A 22,190-nucleotide genomic window follows, 5' to 3' on the forward strand; every position below is an offset into this window, starting at 1 on the left:
AATGAATAATGACTCTAGAAACTGGATGTTACACTTGGAAACTGATTAAAGAAGTTACTCATCCACACCTTGATGTCAGAGTCATTTTTCTAAAACACAGAACTCCATAGTAGCCCACGATGTGCAGCCCACAATGTGGAGCCCTAACCCGGCCACCACACATGCAAGGTCCTGCTTCGTCCTCTGCATTGGGACCCAAGAAGACTATCCGACTTAGAGCGACCCTGGCCGAGTTCAGCCTTGCAACATGACTCACTGGTGAATTTCTTCTCAATTTCAGAGACCAAGTCAGAAGGTAATTTTTCCATCCAAAGTGACAGGTGCCTTGAATTCAAGCAAGGATGTAGCCTGGTTGGATACTGTGGGGAAACCTGAGGGTGTTCTCACAAGTAGTCCCCGGGGATCCGTTGTTCAGGTGGCCAGGGAAGGGCCATCACTCTTGGATCTCAACCGTGGGGGCATACAAGCGAGGGAGAATCTTCTGGGCAGCAGGTCCTTGCGGACTGTGGGGAGAGCGTCCGAAGGCGAGACATGGTATCCCCCCGTTCCTTGCCCAATCCATCCTACTCACCCTCATTGTTCATGGCATATTGTCACCCAACTCACGTCCTACCCCTTGACCTTCCCTCATGAAAAGGGAAGATAAAATATCCTGGATGGCTAGGGAGAACAAACTCTTTCACAACTCTTGACCCTAACATTGTCTCTCCTTCCTCATAACCCAGAGGATATGCTGGGAAACCCCCCTTTCCCTGACAGGATCCAAGAAGCCAAGGTGAAGGGAGCTGCAGGGAGAGAGGCCTGGAGGATCCGGAGAAGAGCGGCGCGCTGAAATGCTAGCCCAGTGATTGTGAGGGGCTGCAGTGTGGCTGGGGAGCCATGTCTCCAGGGAGCCGGAGCGAGGCAGCCTGTGTCCTGCTGGTGGTGTGCATAAGAGTGCTTGTTCCCTTGGGATGTGTGCAGGTCCCAAAGGGGTCAGAGAGATAGGTGGTGAGACCCTGACCTCGATTCCATGTGCCCAGAGAGACGGCTCCCCAGCACAACACTACCCAGAGAGTTTCAGACAAATAAGCGAAACAAACTCGGGCGTGTACAACTAGCTTCAGCGGCAAGGGAGAAAGACAGATTTTGGATACCAACACAAAGTGGAAAGACAGAGAGAAACCAGAAAATGAATGGAAAGCATTAGAAAGGTGCTAAGAGAGCGGAAGGAAAGCAAAAGGCTTTAAAGTGAATAAGAAGGGTATGAGGGACCTGAAAGTAAAGGAAGGGTGCAAGTGGGCACCGAAGAGAAAAATAAATGTGCAAGAGGCGTAGTGAGAGTGAAACAAGGACACAAGAGGCACGATAAGGAAAAGGACAAGTGCAAGAGGCATGGTAAGGAAAAGGACAGGTGCAAGAGGCACGATAAGGAAAAGGACTGGTGCAAGAGGCACGATAAGGAAAAGGACAGGTGCAAGAGGCATGGTAAGGAAAAGGACTGGTACAAGAGGCACGATAAGGAAAAGGACAGGTGCAAGAGGCCCGATAAGGAAGAGGACAGGTGCAAGAGGCATGGTAAGGAAAAGGACTGGTGCAAGAGGCAGGATAAGGAAACAGATGCAAGAGGCACGATAAGGAAAGGGACAGGTGCAAGAGGCCCGATAAGGAAAAGGACAGGTGCAAGAGGCACGATAAGGAAATAGGTGCAAGAGGCACAATAAGGAAAAGGACAGGTGCAAGAGGCCCGATAAGGAAAAGGACAGGTGCAAGAGGCACGATAAGGAAACGGACTGGTGCAAGAGGCTCAATAAGGAAAAGGACAGGTACAAGAGGCATGGTAAGGAAAAGGACTGGTGCAAGAGGCACGATAAGGAAACAAGTGCAAGAGGCATGATAAGGAAAAGGACTGGTGCAAGAGGCCCGATAAGGAAAAGGATAGGTGCAAGAGGACCGATAAGGAAAAGGACAGGTGCAAGAGGCCCGATAAGGAAAAGGACAGGTGCAAGCGGCACGATAAGGAAAAGGAAAGGTGCAAGAGGCACAATAGGGAAACAGGTACAAGAGGCACGATAAGGAAAAGGACAAGTGCAAGAGGCATGGTAAGGAAAAGGACAGGTGCAAGAGGCCCGATTAGGAAAAGGACAGGTGCAAGAGGCCTGATAACGAAAAGGACAGGTGCAAGAGGATCGATAAGGAAAAGGACTGCTGCAAGAGGCCCAATAAGGAAAAGGACGGGTGCAAGAAGCACAAAAGTAAAGAAGCAAATGTGCAAGAGGCACTGGGAGAGAAAGTGAATTAAAGGAAGGTGCCAGGGGCACAGTGAAGTGAAGGATAACAGAGATGTGCAGGAAGCACGTGAAGCTGAAAGGATAGAGGAAAAGCAATACAGAGAGGGGCTAAAGATCAGAACTTCGCTCTTGGGAGGAGCAAAGAACATGGCGTTTTTGAAAGTCTCCGATTTTAACACTTGAGAAGGTCATTTGTGAAAGGAACAGTATATGAAAAAAAGGTACATCCTGACAAGTTGAATGTTGTGTTTGAAATTGGAGGGGCCTCAGCTTGGGGAAAGGGAACCCTGAGAGGCCTAAAAGAAATTATTATTTTTTTTTATTTGTATTTAACCAAATTGATTTTTACAAAAGAAGAAATTATAGGTCCACACTTCGTAAAAGGATTTTCACAATTTTTGTCCCGTTTAGTACTTTAGGACACCACTATTGGTCAAGGTAGAGTCATTGGGCTGGAGCCTAAAAAGGCTGGAGACTTACTCCCCAGAGTTCAGAGTTAGGTGAAGTGCTGCGAATTAGCTCTTTTTAAAGCCACAGTTAAAAATTTAGCTGCCGTCCGGGACCATTTCGCGGAGTCGCCTGCCATCAGGCGGGACCAAACAGTCTCTTGTTCTAAAACAGAAAAGTCTGAAGTTAGTGGTGCTAAGTACGAGTGTCTTTCGGCTGTTAGAGCTGGACAGGATAAAAGGAGATGGCGAATAGTTTCGACCTGATCTGTGACTCCACACAATCGGCAATTTGAGCCCGTTGAACAAGCACGAATGGCCAGAATTTCCCTTGTATGGAGAATGTTCAGTCGTGCACGCATAAAAGTTCTCCTGAGTTCTTTCTCTGGAAATTTTTCAACATACTTCAGTGGGACCTTTAACTGATTGAGAGCCGGAGGTAGGCGATGTAGAGACTTATAAAGTAATGTTTTTTCATTTGTGTTTATCCAATCCTGGAGCTCTAGCTTCTTTTTAACCCGTCCAGGATTCATGAGTAAAGTTTCTTCTGAGCAGGCGATATCTTCTAGTGTTTTCTGCACTTTTCCCACCCATGCAGCTAATGGTTTGCAAGAGCCTTTCTTGATTTCAAGTGCCACAACCTGAAAAATTGGTAGCGAGTTTGGGTCCAAAATTTTTCTGTATAATTGGACTGCGCTTTGAGCCACCACCGAGGCTAAGGACGGAAGACCCAAGTCCCGTCGAATAGCCGGCGTGGGTGCAGATTTTGGCAAGCCCAATACCGATTTCCAAAAGAAACCCTCTAACTTGACCCAAATCTGTGGGGGCAAGTTTAAGTTTGCTGCCATGCCATAAGTCATTGCTGGAATAACTTTCGCTTTGTAAAATTGGAGTGCCAGTGTCCAAGAAAACTTTCCAAATTTAAGATCCAAAGCACGGGTTTGGGCTGTCAGATTTCTTATCTTCTCCCATAGTGAGTCCTGAAGGGATTTGTCATTTGGAGAATTATCAAATTGAATACCCAAGTATTTAAAGTCTTTTACGACTTCGATTTTAGTCTTTCCCAAAAACCAAGATGGCTTGCTTTGGGTTTCTTTGATTGATTTCGAGAATATCAGAATTTTTGTTTTCTTTTTGTTAATTTGCAAGTTGTTTTGTTCCATATATGTGGTTAGGCTGGTCAATTGTCCCTGCAGTCCTACGGCCGTCTGATCGATAAGAACTAAATTGTCGGCGTACCATAGTCTGGACACTTTACAATTACTCTTTAAAGTGCTGTAGCAAAAGAGACGCAAAAATATTCCTTATGGTGTGAAGTAGAACGATGGGCCTATAGTTTGCTGGGTTGTCTCTTAGCCCCTTTTTAAAAATTGGGACTAAGACTGCTTCCGTCCAAGTAGTGGGTATTTGCTTCTGATTTACACAAAAGTTGAATAGCTCACCAATGGCTTCAGCCCAAACAATCGGATGTTTCTTTAGGTCTAAATTTGTTAGACCATCGGGCCCCGGGGCTCTTGAAGATTTTAAGTTTGTGATTACTTTAAGGATGTCTGTCACGTTTGATAAATCAAGCCAGGGTTCCTTGATCTTTGGTAAATGATGGAATTCTGCCGTAGGAGGTTGGCGATAAAGTTCAGTGAAATGCGACAACCAGACTTTTTCAGGAACTGAATTAGAGAGCTATTGCTCATTTCGATCATTTGTACTCTTCAAAAGTGACCAGAAATCTGTCGTGTTCCTAGTCATCAAGGTGTTTTGCATTGCTTCCGCGTCTTTCTGGTATAGAATCACGCACTGCTGCTTTATCCAGGATCTGTAGGCCATGTTGGCAACGTAATGGGCTTTCCACGACTCTTCGGTGTTGGTTTTTACTGGCAATCTTTTTAACTTTCTTAGCTCTTTCCTCTTTGCTACCACCTTAGCGTTATACGTGTGGGTGGTTTTGGGCTGGTTCGAATTTTTTCCGGAGAAGCTCACTCTATGGGTTACCAAAAGAGAGACATATTCAGGTCTTGTCTCTGCCATGTCTCTATGTACTGATGCATGCTTCCTGCATAGTCTGTTTTTAAAAGTTCTTATGTTTTCGGACGTTAACCGCAGTCGATTTTGTTGGATGTTAGATTCCAAGTCAGGGGAGTAATGGATCTGTTCTTGGAATGCCCCCCCCCCATGACATCTGCAGTAAATTATGGTCACTTTTGTTGGTTTTGTGGACTTTGTAATTATTAAGAAACGGGATCAGACCTTCAGTGACAAAGATGTAATCCAAATTGGCAAATGACTTGGACCTTTCCCAAGTTGGAATTTGGGAGCCCCAGTCCTGGAGTGTTGCCACGTTATGTAGCTTTCGTGAGTTCATTAGATTAAGCCAAGCCCGGCCTCTTTCGTCAATGATTGCCAGGTTTGCTGGTGAACTGTCTTTGAAGGAAGAAGACCCGCATTTTGCATTTAAATCACCACATACAATAATGTTCGGCACATTGTGGTCCACTCTGATTTCGTCGATTTCATTTGCTACTAAGTTACAAAATTGTTTGATTGTGGTTCTGTCGGGATTCCAATATAGGTTGATGATTGCGAGATCAGCACTAATCCAGGACCCTTGGACCTGGTCTTGATAATGCCATGTCGCTAAGGTGGTCAACATGCCGTACTCTTCTTTAATTTTATCCTTCATGGAAATCCCTGACCCTACACGTGTGGCAGTCAAGAGACCTGCCGATGGTCTGCCCAGTGAGGACTTCGAGGCAGATGAAACTTCGACAGTAAAACCATCCAACACCGGTTTTTCCAATAGCCATGTCTCCTGTAAACACAGCAGATCAAATGAGCCTAAATTAACGTCGCTCTGTTTAGTGAGATGGTGATGGCCCCTGGTATTCCATGAAGCCATCAGCAAAATGATCTTAGTAGGATGGGTCAACTGCTTATTCATCTCCTTGCTCACAATGGCTGCGCCATGGGTTCGTTGCTAGTTCGTCTGTTTTCGGCCAAATGTATCAGCAATCCACTTTCATGGTTTAATGCCACCTGCTTCGTTAGTGTCGGTCTTGGACGGTGGTGCCTCTGTCCTACCTCGAAGACCATCCGGATGTCGTTCGGCCAGTTTTTTTCCCGAGGTGGCCATGGTATGTTTTCAAACGGAACTTGTGTTTGAAGTTGAAGGGGCCTAAGCTTGGGGAAGGGAACCCTAAGAAGCTTTGAGAGGGACTGTGTTATATTTTTGTTTTGTCTGAAATTTGAAGGATTGAAGCTTGTGGAAGGGAATCCCCATGAACTAAAGATATTAGAAGTTGTTTGAACAGAGTGCAAGAACTTTGTGGAGAAGAGTTAACAAACAACCTCTTTTTGATTGTGCTGACATTTGATGATACTGACCAAGCCACGCCTGGTGAGAAGACCACCTGAAACCAGTCCTTGTATATATTTCTTTTTGAATCACTATTAAGAGACACCAAACCACATTTTATCAGAGAGTGAGGGCAAGCATAGGTTTAGACACACAGATGGCTTTTGGTTTTGGACTTTCAGACTTCGACGACCCATAGAAACATCAGTTGAGGGAACAATCCCTTTGGAGTTCGGGCCAGTTGGGTATTAAACCAACCCCAGCATTATAGTAAATAAAGGTTTTGAAACTATAACACTTGAGTCTGTGGGCCTCATTACACGGATGGCGGTAATGGTTAACGGTCACCGTTAATGGTAACGGTGACCGTTAACCATTACCGCCTTACTACGAGGTCCCTTAGCAGGTTGGTGCTTTAACGCCTGCTTTTTGCAGGAGTTAATAACCAACCCACTAAGGGACCTTGGTGCTAATTACGGTACCGCAAAATTGTGGTGCCGTAATTAGCACCTTCCTCATTCCCATTATGCCCTATGGGGCAACAATGGGAATGGGGAAGGGCAGTGGTGGAAGGGGGAATTACCGCCCCGCCAACCTTGGAATGGGGCGGTAATTCCCCTTTCCACCAAGGCGGTGCCGGTATTTTACCGGCATGGACCAAGGTGCTAATAGCACCTTGGTCCATGTGCTAATACCGCCATCCGTGTAATGAGGCCCTGTGTCTCTCTTGATACCATGCCTGTCTCACAATACGTATTTGCCTATGTCTGGGTCTGGAGAACTATTTTGATATTTTTGCCTTTCCATTGAGTAAGATTCCCAACGGAAGTTCTAAATAGTTTTCATTCCACGGATTTCTATGGAATGGGTAATATTTTTCTTTTTTGGATGAGGGTTCCTACTCTCATACTCTCATTAATATTATGATAGATCAATAGCTGTTATTGATATTTGTTACTCTCTCTTGGTCACTTTTGGAACAGGCTGAACCAATCACACTTTGAGCTCGGCCGACATTACCAAAGTGAAGACAGGCTATACCATTGGGGCCGGCCAAGAACTATTATACCCAAAAGGGGGTATCTCTTGCAATGTTGCATCTCTTGCTTCGAGCATAAACTAGTCACCCAATGCCTGTGTCCTTCACATTCATCATATATACATGCATATCTGGTCCTAAAAGAAAAGCAGTTCTACAAATTGCACAGAAACAGCACTGTCCCCAACCCTGTGCTGTATTCCTTCATTTTGCAAACCTTTTCTGGCACGTCCCTGGACAACACTGCATCACTCAAGCTCCATGCCTAGTAACAAAGGATCCCGGGCACAGATAGTCAGTCAGTGACTCACGTGTGCAGCAGTGCTCATCGCCCCCGCAGATTCTCCAAATATGGTGACGGAGGTGGGGTCCCCTCCAAAGTCTTCAATGCTTCTCTTCACCCACTGAAGGGCTGCGACTTGGTCCAAGAGTCCCCAGTTCCCACGTGCGTGCTCATCGCCAGTGCTGAAATCAGAGCAGAACGAGGTGAGCCACCACCCATCCTTCTGCAGTAAAGGCAAAGTCAAGGGGACTGTAAACTGCAGTGACCAGTAGTTGGGGAGATTTCACACCTGGTGAAGATTCACCCTATTGCCGGCCCCTATACTCACCGGATCATGCAATAAATACCACACAAGCTTTGCATATGTCGCTTATGCCTTATTGGCCTGGAAACAGCTCGTCATGTAGCTAATCATGTATTGACACGTTGTACACATTTGATCATTATTTCGAAGGCAGCTACATTCAATGTGTCAGTGTCAAGTCTGATCAGGTTTGGTCATATATAATTTCTGGTAAGTTCATGGGCCTCATTACCGGTTTGGCGGTAATTAAGGGCACGGCTATTGCCGAACTCACTACCGGCCCCGGCACCCGCGAATGGGACATTGCCGGCCCATTACCGGCCCATTACGAGATGAATGGTCGGCCTCCCGATCCCCATTCTGCCCCATAGGACATTATGAAATCTCTTGAACTCATAATGATAAACTTATTTTGAAACAGTTTTATATTTAAGAGCCCGGATAGATTTCCTCAGTTCTCTTTTCCGAAACAATGTCACGTCATCGAAAGAATGTTTATGTACTAACCTCTCATTTATTCCATATGTTCCACGTGAAACCAAATCCCATAAACATTTCGGAATATTTGACGGGTCACATGAAGTTCTTAATTCTTAATTCTGTGTCAGTTAAACTATTCAAAGAGTTTTGTAAATTATTATTTAAGGTAGCCCCTTCCTTTCTAAATTTCACAATTCTATTGCTTCTGTTATTTACTCTCAAATCACAACAATGACCTATTTCTGTAACTGAAATTAGCAGCAAGAAACTCACAGTCAGCATTTTATGATTGCTGCTTCCTAAATCCCTTACCCAACATTATCGCACCTAGCAAACATGTCCTCTGACAGAAGTAGCTAATCCATAGTTGAACCCCGAAGAACCCCATTTCAAGTTATAGTTGGAAGCACATCCCCCTCAATGTTCCCATTTGACATTCAGAAAAGAAGGTGAGCCAATTCTTACCATTTGGAGCAGGATCTCTATGTTTACCCCTATCCATGGCGTAGTAATAAATTGAGAATTCAAATCCCCTGCCAACACTATACCCACTGGGCCACAAATGGACATTACTTTCAACAACAATGCAAATAGGGACTACATAAACAATGATAAGTTAGAACCCGTGGGATTCCTATAAATATTGATCACGACTATCATTTTATCCCAAGAACTGCTTTGCCCGCCAAAATGCTTGATCATCAGTTGCAATAAGTTTGAGTTCTGCAATAACAGAATTCGGAGACACTATCAAAAGTCCACAGGCAGGGCGCCCTCCCATAATGTGCCTGGCCAATTGCTCCAGTATAGAAAATCCATTCACCTTAAGGCGACTCATCAGCCAAGTCTCTTGAAACAAAATGAAATCGTACCTACCAAATATTGCCTCTCTCATAGCTCTATTCCTGATGGAACTGGAGCCCTGCGAATTCCAGCTGATCAATCTAAACTCCTTTTTCACTAGAGAGCATACTCAGTAACCACCAACTTCTGGAAAATTTGCGTGAGAATTTCCGGTAATAGCAACCATACCTTTGTCTGGGTCTCACTCAAAGAATTATGATCGCCAGAACTCCAGGTAGCCATCTTGCTATTAGACAATCGCCTTATAGTACTTCCCCCCTCATGACTAGTTGAACTGCCATCATCATCCACCCAATTACTGTATTGAACATTGTTATTAGGAATCTCAATGGACACCTCATCATCTAGTTTTCCAAGCGCTGCGTTTGTCGCCAAAACCACATTAGCACTCAACCGGGTTTTTAAACCCATGTTGACTACGAATGTACATTCATCATGTGGGAAATAAATACAGTCAATGTTTTGAGTGGAGAAAAGGTGCAATTCTGGGATTTCCTTTAAGACTGACAAAATAGCACTTTGATTTAACACCTTATGTCCCTTTCCTTTTTTTAATTGTCCCAACCACACTCTCAGGATAGCAAAAGTTTGACTAATCGAAGCCTCTGCTTCTACCCCAGGCCGGGGCTGTACTGGGCCTCATTAAATCTTCCTCACGTCCCCTCCAACCCTTTGGGGCTTCTGCACTGTTCCTTCTTCCATCACCTCCTTTACTGACAGAGTTTGCTCATGGTGGACATTGAAGCTTAATTCTAGCTCTAGTCCTTGATTCGGTGGCGAGTTCAAATTAAATGAGGAAGCCGGAGGTGCCTTTTTCCTATTTAATATTGGCTCCAACCGAATGGGGGCCCGAATCTTTTCAGTTTGCACTGTGAGAAACCTGAAGGTGTCTCACGTACTAGTCCCCGGGGATCTGTCTTCCAGGTGGCCAAGACATGGCCATCGCTATTGGATCCAGTTGCTGGAGGTGGACCAGTGCAGAAGGATCACCTGGATGAGGGGTCTTTGGGGAGTGGAAGTGGGACACCGAAGGGTGAGACGCAGTATCCCTTTAATTATGACACATTTTCCTCATCCTACCCCTTAAGATATTTAGAATCTCTACCGCCCCACCCCCTTTCCTGACACAGACACTTTCTTACACCATGACAGACAATGGACTAACAGCAGAGCCGTTTACCTGACATGTCCCAACACAAGGGTCAGGCAGAGTCAGGCAATGGAAAGTAACCACATACACCTGATGACCCTTTACCTTCCCCACAGGGATAGAAGGCGGAGCACACGAGCACACTACCAGCAAGGCCAACCACATGAGAAGGCAACTATTCCAGGATGGCCGTTCAAATGGAGAAGAAAAGTGGCGATACCCGAGGAGACAACAAAGAGTGAAATGCCCTTGCCCTTTTCAACCCAGAACTGCAAAGCCTCCATTACATGGAATTATAAGACAGGGAACGACAGCTGGTGTGTGGTGTAAAAGATGTCAGCGGTGCACAAAGCACTCCCGCACTGATAACCAAGGTAGGGAGATGTGCCTGCTACCGTGGTAGCGTCCTTGACTTCAGAGACAAGAAACGCCAAGGAGTTCAACACAGCTGGTGAGTCGCAGGGTGCTGTTAAGATGGATTTCTGAACTCTGACCTGGTGGGCAGAGGTTCAGAAGGTCAGCCTAGTTTAATTGAATAGGGTAACCTCTGGACAAGCCATACCAATCAAGGTAGCTATGGTCTGCGGTCAAGACTAAGGGCCTCATTACACGGATGGCGGTAGGGATTTTACCGGTACCGGTAAAATACCGGTACCGGTAAATCCCTACCGCCTTACTACGAGGTCCCTTTGCGGGTTGGGGGATTTAACGCCTGCTTTTTGCAGGCGTTAAAATCCAACCCGCTAAGGGACCTCGGAGCTAATTACGGCACCGCAAAATTGCGGTGCCGTAATTAGCGCCTTCCCCATTCCCATAGAGCCCTATGGGGCAGAAATGGGAATGGGGAAGGGCAATGGCGGAAGGGGGATTTACCGCCCCTCCAACCTTGGAATGGGGCGGTAAATCCCCTTTCCGCCAAGGCGGTGCCGGTATTTTACCAGCATGAGCCATGGTGCTAATAGCGCCATGGCTCACCGCCTACCGTGTAATGAGGCCCTAAGTCTCCGGAGGGGTGAGGGTGACTGAAAGACCTCAATGAGCACACAGAGCAAGGACATTTACAAATTACACAGACAGGTGTATATATCAAAAATATAAACACATTTATTACTAGGCCTTTGTAACTCAACACACAGTAAAAGAATCACAGCAATACTATCAAACCAACACAACCAATACAAGAACATTGGGGTCTAAAGGGTTAAAGGCACAAATTATGTTCACAACCTAGAGGGGAAGGAAAATAGGCAGTGCAGATAGTCTTTAGTCCCCTTCAACATCAAGCACACACCTAACTAAGAGGCAGTCCAAACTCTAAGAAGAGAGGAGCCTTATGCTCAATAGTACATGTAGTGCAGGCGCACGCGGTTGTTCCAATGGGCAAAAAGTGGTCTCTTCAGGGGTCTCTAGCAGCTCAGGAAGGTGGGTGAGGCGATGAAGAATAGATTCCCACTATTCGAGGAGGGCCTTCACTTGAAGGCAGAGGTGATTCTAAGGTTCGGGAATAGGGCGCTAGTTCACACTAGCAGTGGAAAGGAGAGGGACCCTCAGGGGCCACTTGTGTGCAAAAACAGATGGCGGCGCTAGGGGCCACCGGTTAAGGTTAGGGTTACTCACCGGCCCCAGGCGCACTACAGACAAAATTTCGCCAGTTGGGTCCACTGCGGCTGCATGTTCAAATGCGACAAAAAGGACGCTTTCAGTTCCGGCGATACAGCGATAATTCCCAAATGAGACAGTGGTGATTTCTCTGCTCCTGGTGGATGGATCAGGCCCGTTTCACTGCAGCAGGCTTCAGGGGCAAGAGGGTCACAAATGCAGTGCAACTGCAAAAATCATTGCCGCCGCTGGGCAACACGGTAACCGCGTTTACCCTGGTCCTGGTGCACTCGTCTCACTTTAGACCTGGTAATGCCAAGTGTTTGAGATTTGGTGTGAGGGTGCCGGGGACAAAGAGCTAGCAGTATACCAAGTTTCGAGGGCCTCCTCGAAACGACGGCGGAGACATACCAAGTTTCGAGGGCCTCCTCGAAACGACGGCAGAGACAGAGCAAAAGTCCTGCGTAAGCTGGTCTGCCCACTGGTTGGACCAGGGACACTTCAATAAGGCTTATTTGCAGGTTTTGTTGAAGGTGCCGAGAATAGTTGGTCCCACTATTCCAATGGGTCGAAGTGTCTTCGCAGACCTTCTAGGACAACCAGATGCAGAGGGGTCCCACAGGACGACAGCGGGCTCAGGGTGCCAAACTTGCCAGTGGTTCACCAGTGGGTCCTCGACTTGGCTTCTTAGTTTCAGGATACTTGGATCCTATCCTTCGTTCAGTGAGAATGACATGATATGGGTGTTTGGGGCCTCTTCTTATCCAAAGTTCCCTTCGCGCCAAAATGGAGAGGACCCAATGGGAGATCTGCTCACAAACACACACTCCATACGTGGGCCAATCATGGACCACGGTGGTTTCAGGCATTCACAGAACTCTAGACTCTCTGGCACCCAGGATGTGGACTGGAGACAGACACTCCAGCCCACATCCTGGAGGCACACACACAAGGCATGCAGAAGCCAGCGAAAGCTTGGCGTTTCGCAGGAAACTGCATGACCAAATAAGGACTGACCCAGGTCGACTCGACCTGGGGAAGGCAAAGGGGCAAGATGGTCAAAGGACAGGACAAAGAACCTCGGGGCATGGCCATTTTCGAGCCAGGCCACCTATTCATGACAAACGCGGTAAGCACGGTTAAAATGGCAGGAAAATGGTTAAAATTACATGAAATATAAGGTGCCACCAGCCCTGTCCATGACACATCTGCACATCTCACAAAAAGTCCATCGGGAGTATCTAGGGCCTTTGGAAAATGACTACAGACCCAAGTACACTGTAGTGGAAGGTACATTGTGCACTTGTTACATGTTGCAGAAAAGTTGCAACATTGGAAAAGGACTAAAGGAGAGAAAGTCTCCCAGTACTGACTGTCTTAAGGGCATGTCCGTTTCCCCATAAAAAGTGAGCGAAAGCCCAGAGGAGTGCAGCTGAAGGCTGTGCTTCTCTGGAAAAGTCAGTCTATGGTGTTTAAACAGCAGCAAAAAGTTTGGGGGTGTACAACTGGAGGGAAAATTACATATAAAAATGAAATCTTTCCTAACAGGAGCCACACTGTGTTCAGCTGAAGGTTGCAATCAGCAACATATTGTGAACACAAGGACTTGTGAACAAAGTATTGTTTGTGTTTGAACTTTTGGGAAGCCCAGCGAAGGGCCAGCTGCCGAGTGGTCAGGCGACGCAGGAGTGTTCATTTGAAGGACTCTGGCTGTCCCCTCTGTGGAAACTATTAGTACCAGCAGACCCTAGGAGAGGCCGACGTGAGGTGTCAGAGTGGTCCTACAAGGGTCTTATCGAATCCTGTGTACAGTCGAAAGTGTCTGTGCCGTTGGCAAGAGAAAGGTAGGGTAAGGGAACCCCCCACTTTCTGATGAGATTCTGAACATTGTTTTAGAATGGCTATGTGAACACGACAGAGTGATGCAAAGGGGAAAGCTAACGAGAGTTAATCCCGTACTGTGATTAAGCAAGGTGAACTGTGTATCTGGCAAATGTGAACCCGGCTGAGGGATGCCTGAGAATCGGGGTGAAGCCTAAAAAACCCGAGAACATTGTGTTGACAAGAGTGAACCCGGCCGAGGGATGTCCACAGTGAACTATTATTGAACTTGTGATTACAAGGCTGTAGTGAACCCGACAGCGGGAGGCCAACACTGAGAGAAGGATCGAATCCCGGCAGAGGGGCATCCTAAGGTGAAGGGTAATCGCCCAACGTGGAAGATTTATTGAAGTAACTTTTTGTTTGTTTTGGCACTTCAGGTCCTCTGAGGCAAGAGACTTTGTGTAACAGAGATTTGGCCACAGAAGGCCCTGATATTCGAAAAAAAACATTAAACTCGTACTGGCGAGGCCCAGGAGTGTGCTGTGCTCAGAAGTCCCGCCTTGTCCAGCACTAAAAATGTGGGGAAGGCAGACGCCAGCAATACCATCCTGACTTATCGTTTCATGAACACTTCTTTCTTTTCTGGTGAACGTTATCCCACACTATTTTGTAACTTAGCGCTAAGGATTGGCAATAGATTTTTCTTAGTATAGGCCCTTTTTATTTGCCAAGATGCCACTAGGACTGCCTTTTTATTATTTGATGGTCGTGGCTTGCTCCCATCTAAGATTTAGGTTTAGATTAGGCGTTTTTCTCACCCATTTATACAGTTTAATAAACACCCTTGAACAGTGATGACTTGTGTCTGTCTTTACTGTGGCCACCATGAGTTCCTTACAGCATTCCATCGCGCGATTTTACTACTGATGGAATATTCACTTACGTCGTGAATTTAGGACTTACATATTGAATATCATGGGCTGTACACGGCTCACTTAGCAAGTACTATCCCACGCTAGTAATAGTTTGCAGCTCTGTATGCTTTAGTATTATCCTACTGTCTGAACCTCTCCTCAACCCTCTTTACATGGTGTATTGAGTACACAGAAACATTTTGTTTTTACTGCTTTCTTTATCCTGCACGCTTTTTCGCTTCAGCTTGCTGTGATTGAGTCACAATTCCTCCTACATTTCCCTGATTTTTCTTTTTCTTCCCCTTATTTGTACTCTGTTTTGGAGCTTGCATTTCAAAATCCATGTTCGGAGGGGATTGAATGAATTTCACGTTCATATCACTATTTAGACCTGAGTCATTCGAGATCTGTGCCAGTCTTATAAATTCCTCCAAAACAGATGCCGAAAGAGGACCATCGTCCAGTCCCTTAATGACTTCCTCTTCCATGACTGGGACCACATTTACATCTCCTTTCCGGTTATTCTGCTGTACTTTATCCGTCAAAGCTTCTAGTTTCCACTAAAGATCTCAATCTGTTGATTAATGCCTAAAGATTTCCCTTATAAATCACTGATCCCAGTCGCCTGCTTTCCTACTTCCATTTTTAGTTCCTTTGAGGAAACTGTCACTGTAGAGTTCATCACAGTTTTAAAACCTACCAAAGAGGAATCCCATCCACCAACTTCTTTAGTTAATTCCAACACAATTCCAGAACGTGTCTGGACTTCACCTTTTAATAGTTCAAACACATTCACCAATAGGTTTAACACAATATTCAACGCTGAAAGTGTTGAATCAGTCGTATCTTTCACGCCATCATTACAATGTTTGATGAACGTGTGAACCTGTTGTCTGGCGTTTGCTGTAATAAACACACATTTGTCTGCGATTGTACCACTGGAGTAAGAACAGGGCTCATTACGAAAGATTGTATATAAGGACTTATAGCAGGAACTTGTGAACTGACATCATTATTGGGAGAAACTGACAAACCTTGATTCCCGAAGAGGGCTGCGCTTGATGGATCCCTTGATTCCCGAAGAGGGCTGCGCTTGATGGATCCCTCGATACCCAAACAGGGCTGCGCTTGATGGATCCCTCGATACCCGAACATGACTGCGCTTTATGGATCCCTCGATTCCCGAAGAGGGCTGCGCTTGATGGATCCCTCGATTCCCGAAGAGGGCTGCGCTTGATGGATCCCTCGATTCCCGAAGAGGGCTGCGCTTGATGGATCCCTCGATTCCCGAACAGGGCTGCGCTTGATGGATCCCTCGATACCCGAACATGACTGCGCTTGATGGATCCCTCGATTCCCGAAGAGGGCTGCGCTTGATGGATCCCTCGATTCCCGAAGAGGGCTGCGCTTGATGGATCCCTCGATTCCCGAACAGGGCTGCGCTTGATGGATCCCTCGATACCCGAACATGACTGCGCTTGATGGATCCCTCGATTCCCGAACAGGGCTGCGCTTGATGGTTCTCCCCTTCATTTGAATCGTGACAATCCACGTCACCCAAACTGCGACATCTTTTTGTGAAAAAATCTGTTATTTTCCTTTTTATTGTTGTTGCTGTTGGTGTGATTCCAAATCATATTCAAAAACTGCTTTAGAATCTTGGCCCACTTTGGGGGAGCTAACGACGGTGCTAAAGTTTTCATTCACTGTTGTTCCTGGCACTCCTTGATTTCCACTAATTATTGTGTGCCTGTTCACTGAATGCTTGAGCCTGGGTCTTATTCTGCATCTTTGCGTGACGGTTTTCCGAGCTCCCTAACGGAACCCGGTCATCAAATTCCAGAGCTCTAAGATCATCCCGTAGGAGTCCACTTCTCAAACTATTAATATTAGTTCTCTTTCTTATGAAACTTGATCAAATTTGCAAAGGACCAATTCAAATGTTTCCAAAAACATTCTAATTGGAAGCTACTTTTAAGTGCAGTCACACCTTAGAAACCTAATGTTCCACAACTCAGCAACGTCTCCTTAGTGTCAATTAGCACTTAGAGAGAATACAAATAAAAATAGTCACAGCTTAGTAGCTTGACAGTGCTCCTGAGTCAATAGATGTTTATAACGGAGATTAATAAATAAGGCTTTACAATACCGCCACTCTGTTTAACATGAAAACAAAGAGATAAATGCATTGATTGCGTCAGTCACAAAGTTTCTTTTTTAAATTAAGCTTGTGCGAATGGTTTTTACTGCTTGTCCAAATTACAAAACCCCAGTTGCAAACTCACATGGACTCACATGGACCAGCTTCTGCTCCCTCCGGTACCATGGCGGACCATTGCAAACCACACTCTTCACCACACTCTGCACCGTGCACCGGGCAGGGATAGTGGTGTTACTGCAGGATGCTGAAGGTTCCTCCCCAGGTAAAACAGCCATTGAGGACATACTACCAGGAATATAACGAGTGTTCTCTCCTCCACTGCTCCACTGCAGACCACACTCTTCACCACACTCTGCACCGTGCACCGGGCAGGGATAGTGGTGTTACTGCAGGATGCTGAAGGTTCCTCCCCAGGTAAAACAGCCATTGAGGACATACTACCAGGAATATACCGAGTGTTCTCTCCTCCACTGCTCCACTGCAGACCACACTCTTCACCACACTCTGCACCGGGCAGGGATAGTGGTGTTACTGCAGGATGCTGAAGGTTCCTCCCCAGGTAAAACAGCCATTGAGGAATACTACCAGGAATATAACGAGTGTTCTCTCCTCCACTGCTCCACTGCAGACCACACTCTTCACCACACTCTACACCGTGCACCGGGCAGGGATAGTGGTGTTACTGCAGGATGCTGAAGGTTCCTCCCCAGGTAAAACAGCCATTGAGGACATACTACCAGGAATATAACAAGTGTTCTCTCCTCCACTGCTCCACTGCAGACCACACTCTTCACCACACTCTGCACCGGGCAGGGATAGTGGTGTTACTGCAGGATGCTGAAGGTTCCTCCCCAGGTAAAACAGCCATTGAGGAATACTACCAGGAATATAACGAGTGTTCTCTCCTCCACTGCTCCACTGCAGACCACACTCTTCACCACACTCTGCACCGTGCACCAGTCAGGGATAGTGGTGTTACTGCAGGATGCTGAAGGTTCCTCCCCAGGTAAAACAGCCATTGAGGACATACTACAAGGAATATAACGAGTGTTCTCTCCTCCACTGCTCCACTGCAGACCACACTGAGCGCTCTGAGCGCGTTGTTGTGCCTGCTCTCCCCTCCCCTCCCACTTCCTGGTCCTCCTCTCCCTCCCGCCTCCCTGCCCGCCCACCCCCCCTCTGATTGGCTGTCCGGCTGCCTCCCTTCTGGGCTACTCGACGCCCGCTCCCCCTGCTCGCTTCTTTGTTGAGCTGAGCGTGGGAGAGCATTCGCCGGTAGCCCTGTTGGAAGTACAGGCCTTGGAAGCCCTGCCCGGCCCTAGCGGGCCTCCGTGAGTTGAACAAGTGTTTTTCCTTTGATGCTTTTTGCATCCGCACCCTGAGCGCGTGGTTGTGCCTGCTCTCCCCTCCCACTTCCTGGTCCTCCTCTCCCTCCCGCCTCCCTGCCCGCCCACCCCCCCTCTGATTGGCTGTCCGGCTGCCTCCCTTCTGGGCTACTCGACGCCCGCTCCCCCTGCTCGCTTCTTTGTTGAGCTGAGCGTGGGAGAGCGGTAGCCCTGTTGGAAGTACAGGCCTTGGAAGCCCTGCCCGGCCCTAGCGGGCCTCCGTGAGTTGAACAAGTGTTTTTCCTTTGATGCTTTTTGCATCCGCGCTCTGAGCGCGTTGTTGTGCCTGCTCTCCCCTCCCACTTCCTGGTCCTCCTCTCCCTCCCGCCTCCCTGCCAGCCCACCCCCCCTCTGATTGGCTGTCCGGCTGCCTCCCTTCTGGGCTACTCGACGCCCGCTCCCCCTGCTCGCTTCTTTGTTGAGCTGAGCGTGGGAGAGCAGTCGCTGGTAGCCCTGTTGGAAGTACAGGCCTTGGAAGCCCTGCCCGGCCCTAGCGGGCCTCCGTGAGTTGAACAAGTGTTTTTCCTTTGATGCTTTTTGCATCCGCGCTCTGAGCGCGTTGTTGTGCCTGCTCTCCCCTCCCCTCCCACTTCCTGGTCCTCCTTTCCCTCCCGCCTCCCTGCCCGCCCACACCCCCCCTCCCTCTTCCTATAACCATTCCCTCCTGGGCAGCCCTCTGCCCGGCAGCACCCTGCGGCTAAGGGCCCCTAGGCCGAGGGCGACTCCTACAGTTGCGGCTCCCTGTGTGTCTGCAGGTGTCCGCAGGGGACGCCAGGCGCCAGCATCACTTGCTATCTCCACCTTTTCCCGGCCCACCCTACCTACACCGGGTCACTACATTCGCATTGGTGTCTTCACCTCACTGTGTTCAACAGTTGTGGTAAACTAGGGTTTTTCTCCCCTCGCAGGATTCTCAAACTTAGGTGGGCTCTCCACTGTGTACCTAATATGCATTACTGTTGTTGTTCTGAAATGTGGTAAACTAGGGTTTTTTCTCCCCTCGCAGGATTCTCAAACTTAGGTGGGCTCTCCACTGTGTACCTAATACGCATTACTGTTGTTGTTCTGAAATGTGGTAAACTAGGGTTTTTCTCCCCTCGCAGGATTCTCAAACTTAGGTGGGCTCTCCACTGTGTACCTAATACGCATTACTGTTGTTGTTCTGAAATGTGGTAAACTAGGGTTTTTTCTCCCCTCGCAGGATTCTCAAACTTAGGTGGGCTCTCCACTGTGTACCTAATACGCATTACTGTTGTTGTTCTGAAATGTGGTAAACTAGGGTTTTTTCTCCCCTCGCAGGATTCTCAAACTTAGGTGGGCTCTCCACTGTGTACCTAATACGCATTACTGTTGTTGTTCTGAAATGTGGTAAACTAGGGTTTTTCTCCCCTCGCAGGATTCTCAAACTTAGGTGGGCTCTCCACTGTGTACCTAATACGCATTACTGTTGTTGTTCTGAAATGTGGTAAACTAGGGTTTTTTCTCCCCTCGCAGGATTCTCAAACTTAGGTGGGCTCTCCACTGTGTACCTAATACGCATTACTGTTGTTGTTCTGAAATGTGGTAAACTAGGGTTTTTCTCCCCTCGCAGGATTCTCAAACTTAGGTGGGCTCTCCACTGTGTACCTAATACGCATTACTGTTGTTGTTCTGAATTGTGGTAAACCTTTGCTTGCCGCTCTATTCCTGTCTGCGGGCTCTCGCATCGTCTGTCTTCCCCCCCCCCACTCCCTCCTACTCCATGGTGCTCTCTATCTCGCCTATCTTCTCTAACTGCTTCTCCATTGACTATCCTGCTCTCCTCACTAAATCTGGTAGGAAAAAGTTTAAAAAGGACATCCTGGTCTCCAACCCAGGCCTCCCTATCGCTGACACCTACACTAGTGCCTGCTCTAAGGAAACTCTCACTGACATCCTCTTTTTCGTGCCTTCACCTGACCTATGGACCCTTCATATGGTCTCTGTGCTCTCTCCTTTTTCCTCTGCTCCCATTAATGGTGGCACCCGTTGGGATGTCCTCTTGGCCCCCTTCCGCTCCTCTAAGGCCATCATTAATGTCTACGCTAATGGGACCGTCTTGGTCCAAGGTCCTCAGGCCAACCTTCACCTCTTTGATAGACGCTTCCCTCGCCTCATCAACTTCCTTTTCTCTCCCGCTGTCCCCCCTCCTCTGTCCTCGGCTACCTTGCCTCTACCCTCCCTCCCTGCCCCCTCTCGTGCTCCTTCTTCACCTCCTTCTTCTACACCTCCGCAGGGCGTACCTCTGATCTGTACCCCTCCCCGGAAGTCCTTCAAGGCTGGCAACCTTCTCCACATTGCCACTCTTAACTCTCGCTCTGCCATCAAGCATTCCTCTGATATCTGTCGCCTTCTTGAGGAACTGGACCTTGACGTCCTCGGTCTCACTGAGACATGGTTCACAGCCAGCTCTGTCACCAGCTTTGACATACTCCTACCTGATGGTTACAAGATCTTCTCCGTGCCCAGGCCCAACCGTGCAGGGGGGGTGTTGCCCTTATCTTCCCTGAGTGGATTCCTGCCACTGTCACTCCTACGCTGACCTACTCCTCTTTTGAATGTCTGGTCTGCCGACTCTCTCTCTCTCCTAGCCATTCCCTTACCGTGGCTACTATCTATCGGCCACCTGGTCAAATTTCCTCCTTCCTCTCTGAGTGGGCTGACCTCTCCTCCTCACTCCTGTCCTCAACCACTCAACTCCTCTTTCTTGGTGACTTCAACATCCACTTTGATGCCTCCTGTCCCCCCACTGGACTCTTTCGTGACCTCTGCGACTCTCTCTCACTCTCTATTCTCCCGTCTGGGCCTACTCATTCTGCAGGGCACACTCTTGATGCTCTGATCTCTTCTGACCTTCCCCTCTCTGTCCCTCTCTCCACTCCTCTCTCCTGGAGTGATCACTTTCTCCTAACCTCCCACCTCACCCTCCCTACCCCACAGGCAAAGCCACCCTCATCATTGCCACCCACCTTCTCGGTCATCCGACCCATGAAGCGTGTGTCAGTTGAGGCTTTCGCTGCCACCTTCTGCCCCCCCCTCCCCCTTCGGCTGACTCCCACCCTGACACAGCCCTCTCCATGCTCCACTCTGCTATATCTGATACTCTTGATATCCTTGCCCCTGTCAGGAGAATCCGCCTGAAGCCCAAAGCCAAATGTAACTCCTGGTATGACTCAGATCTCGTCACCCTAAAACGCAAGTGCAGGGTGGCTGAGAGGAAATGGCGTGCTTCATGTTCATCCTCTGATAAACTGGCCTGCCGCCTGCTCCAAAGGCAATACCGTCTCTCCGTTCTCACCAAAAAGAGAGCCCTTATCCAAGCCCGCATCTCTGCGGCATCCAACAACTCGGCTGAACTCTTTAAAATCTGCAAGGAGCTTGCCAACCCTGCTGCAGTCTCTACCTCTCCTGTCCCCTCCCAGGCCCTCTGCACTGCACTGGCCTCTCACTTCATCTCAAAAACTCAGGACATCCTGTCCTCACTCTCCTCCTATCACCTCCCTCCCTCTCTTCCCGGCTCTTCCTCTGGCCCTTCTGCCGCCACCCCTCCTCCCTCCTTCTCTGCCTTTCCACTTTTTTCTGCTGACGAGGTTTCCAGACAAGTCCGATCTATGAAAGTCTCGTCTAAACAGGTTCACCCCTGTTCCTCCAAAACTATCAAGGACCACATCGACTCCCTGGCTCCTGCCCTGGCTGACTTTTGCAACCACTCCTTCGCCTCTGGAGTCTTCCCATCCCCCCTCAAGCACTCCCTTGTGCACCCTCTTCTTAAGAAACCCTCTTCCGACCCCTCCTGCCCGGCTAACTATCACCCAATCTCCATCACTCCCTTCCTGGGCAAGCTCCTGGAGAAACTGGCCATCTCCCAGCTTAACCTCCATGCTGAAACTGTTGGTAGTCTCCATGACCATCAATCTGGCTTCAGAGCGGCCAGAAGCACGGAAACTGCTCTCCTGAACATCCGTGAGTCCCTGCTCTTGAACCTCGACTCCAACACTCCGTGTGTTCTCATTCTGCTCGATCTCTCTTCTGCCTTTGACACTGTCAACCATGCCATCCTGCTCAACCGTCCCCGTGATAACCTGGGTATCACTGGTCAGGCTC

General features: G+C 48.0%; 1 protein-coding gene across 1 annotated transcript in view; it reads right to left on the minus strand.

The window, feature by feature from the left end:
- The window catches only part of LOC138570297 (cocaine esterase-like), a 955,042-nt gene that overhangs the window by 764,008 nt on the left and 168,844 nt on the right, over window positions 1-22,190 (minus strand). The window contains exon 5 of the mRNA XM_069649071.1: window positions 7,416-7,569. Within this exon, the coding sequence (XP_069505172.1) occupies window positions 7,416-7,569 (154 nt within the window). The remainder of the gene's footprint in view (window positions 1-7,415; window positions 7,570-22,190) is intronic.

Source organism: Ambystoma mexicanum, chromosome 2q, assembly GCF_040938575.1.
Source record: "Ambystoma mexicanum isolate Mex_15411 chromosome 2q, UKY_AmexF1_1, whole genome shotgun sequence".
In the NCBI taxonomy this organism is placed as follows: domain Eukaryota; kingdom Metazoa; phylum Chordata; class Amphibia; order Caudata; family Ambystomatidae; genus Ambystoma; species Ambystoma mexicanum.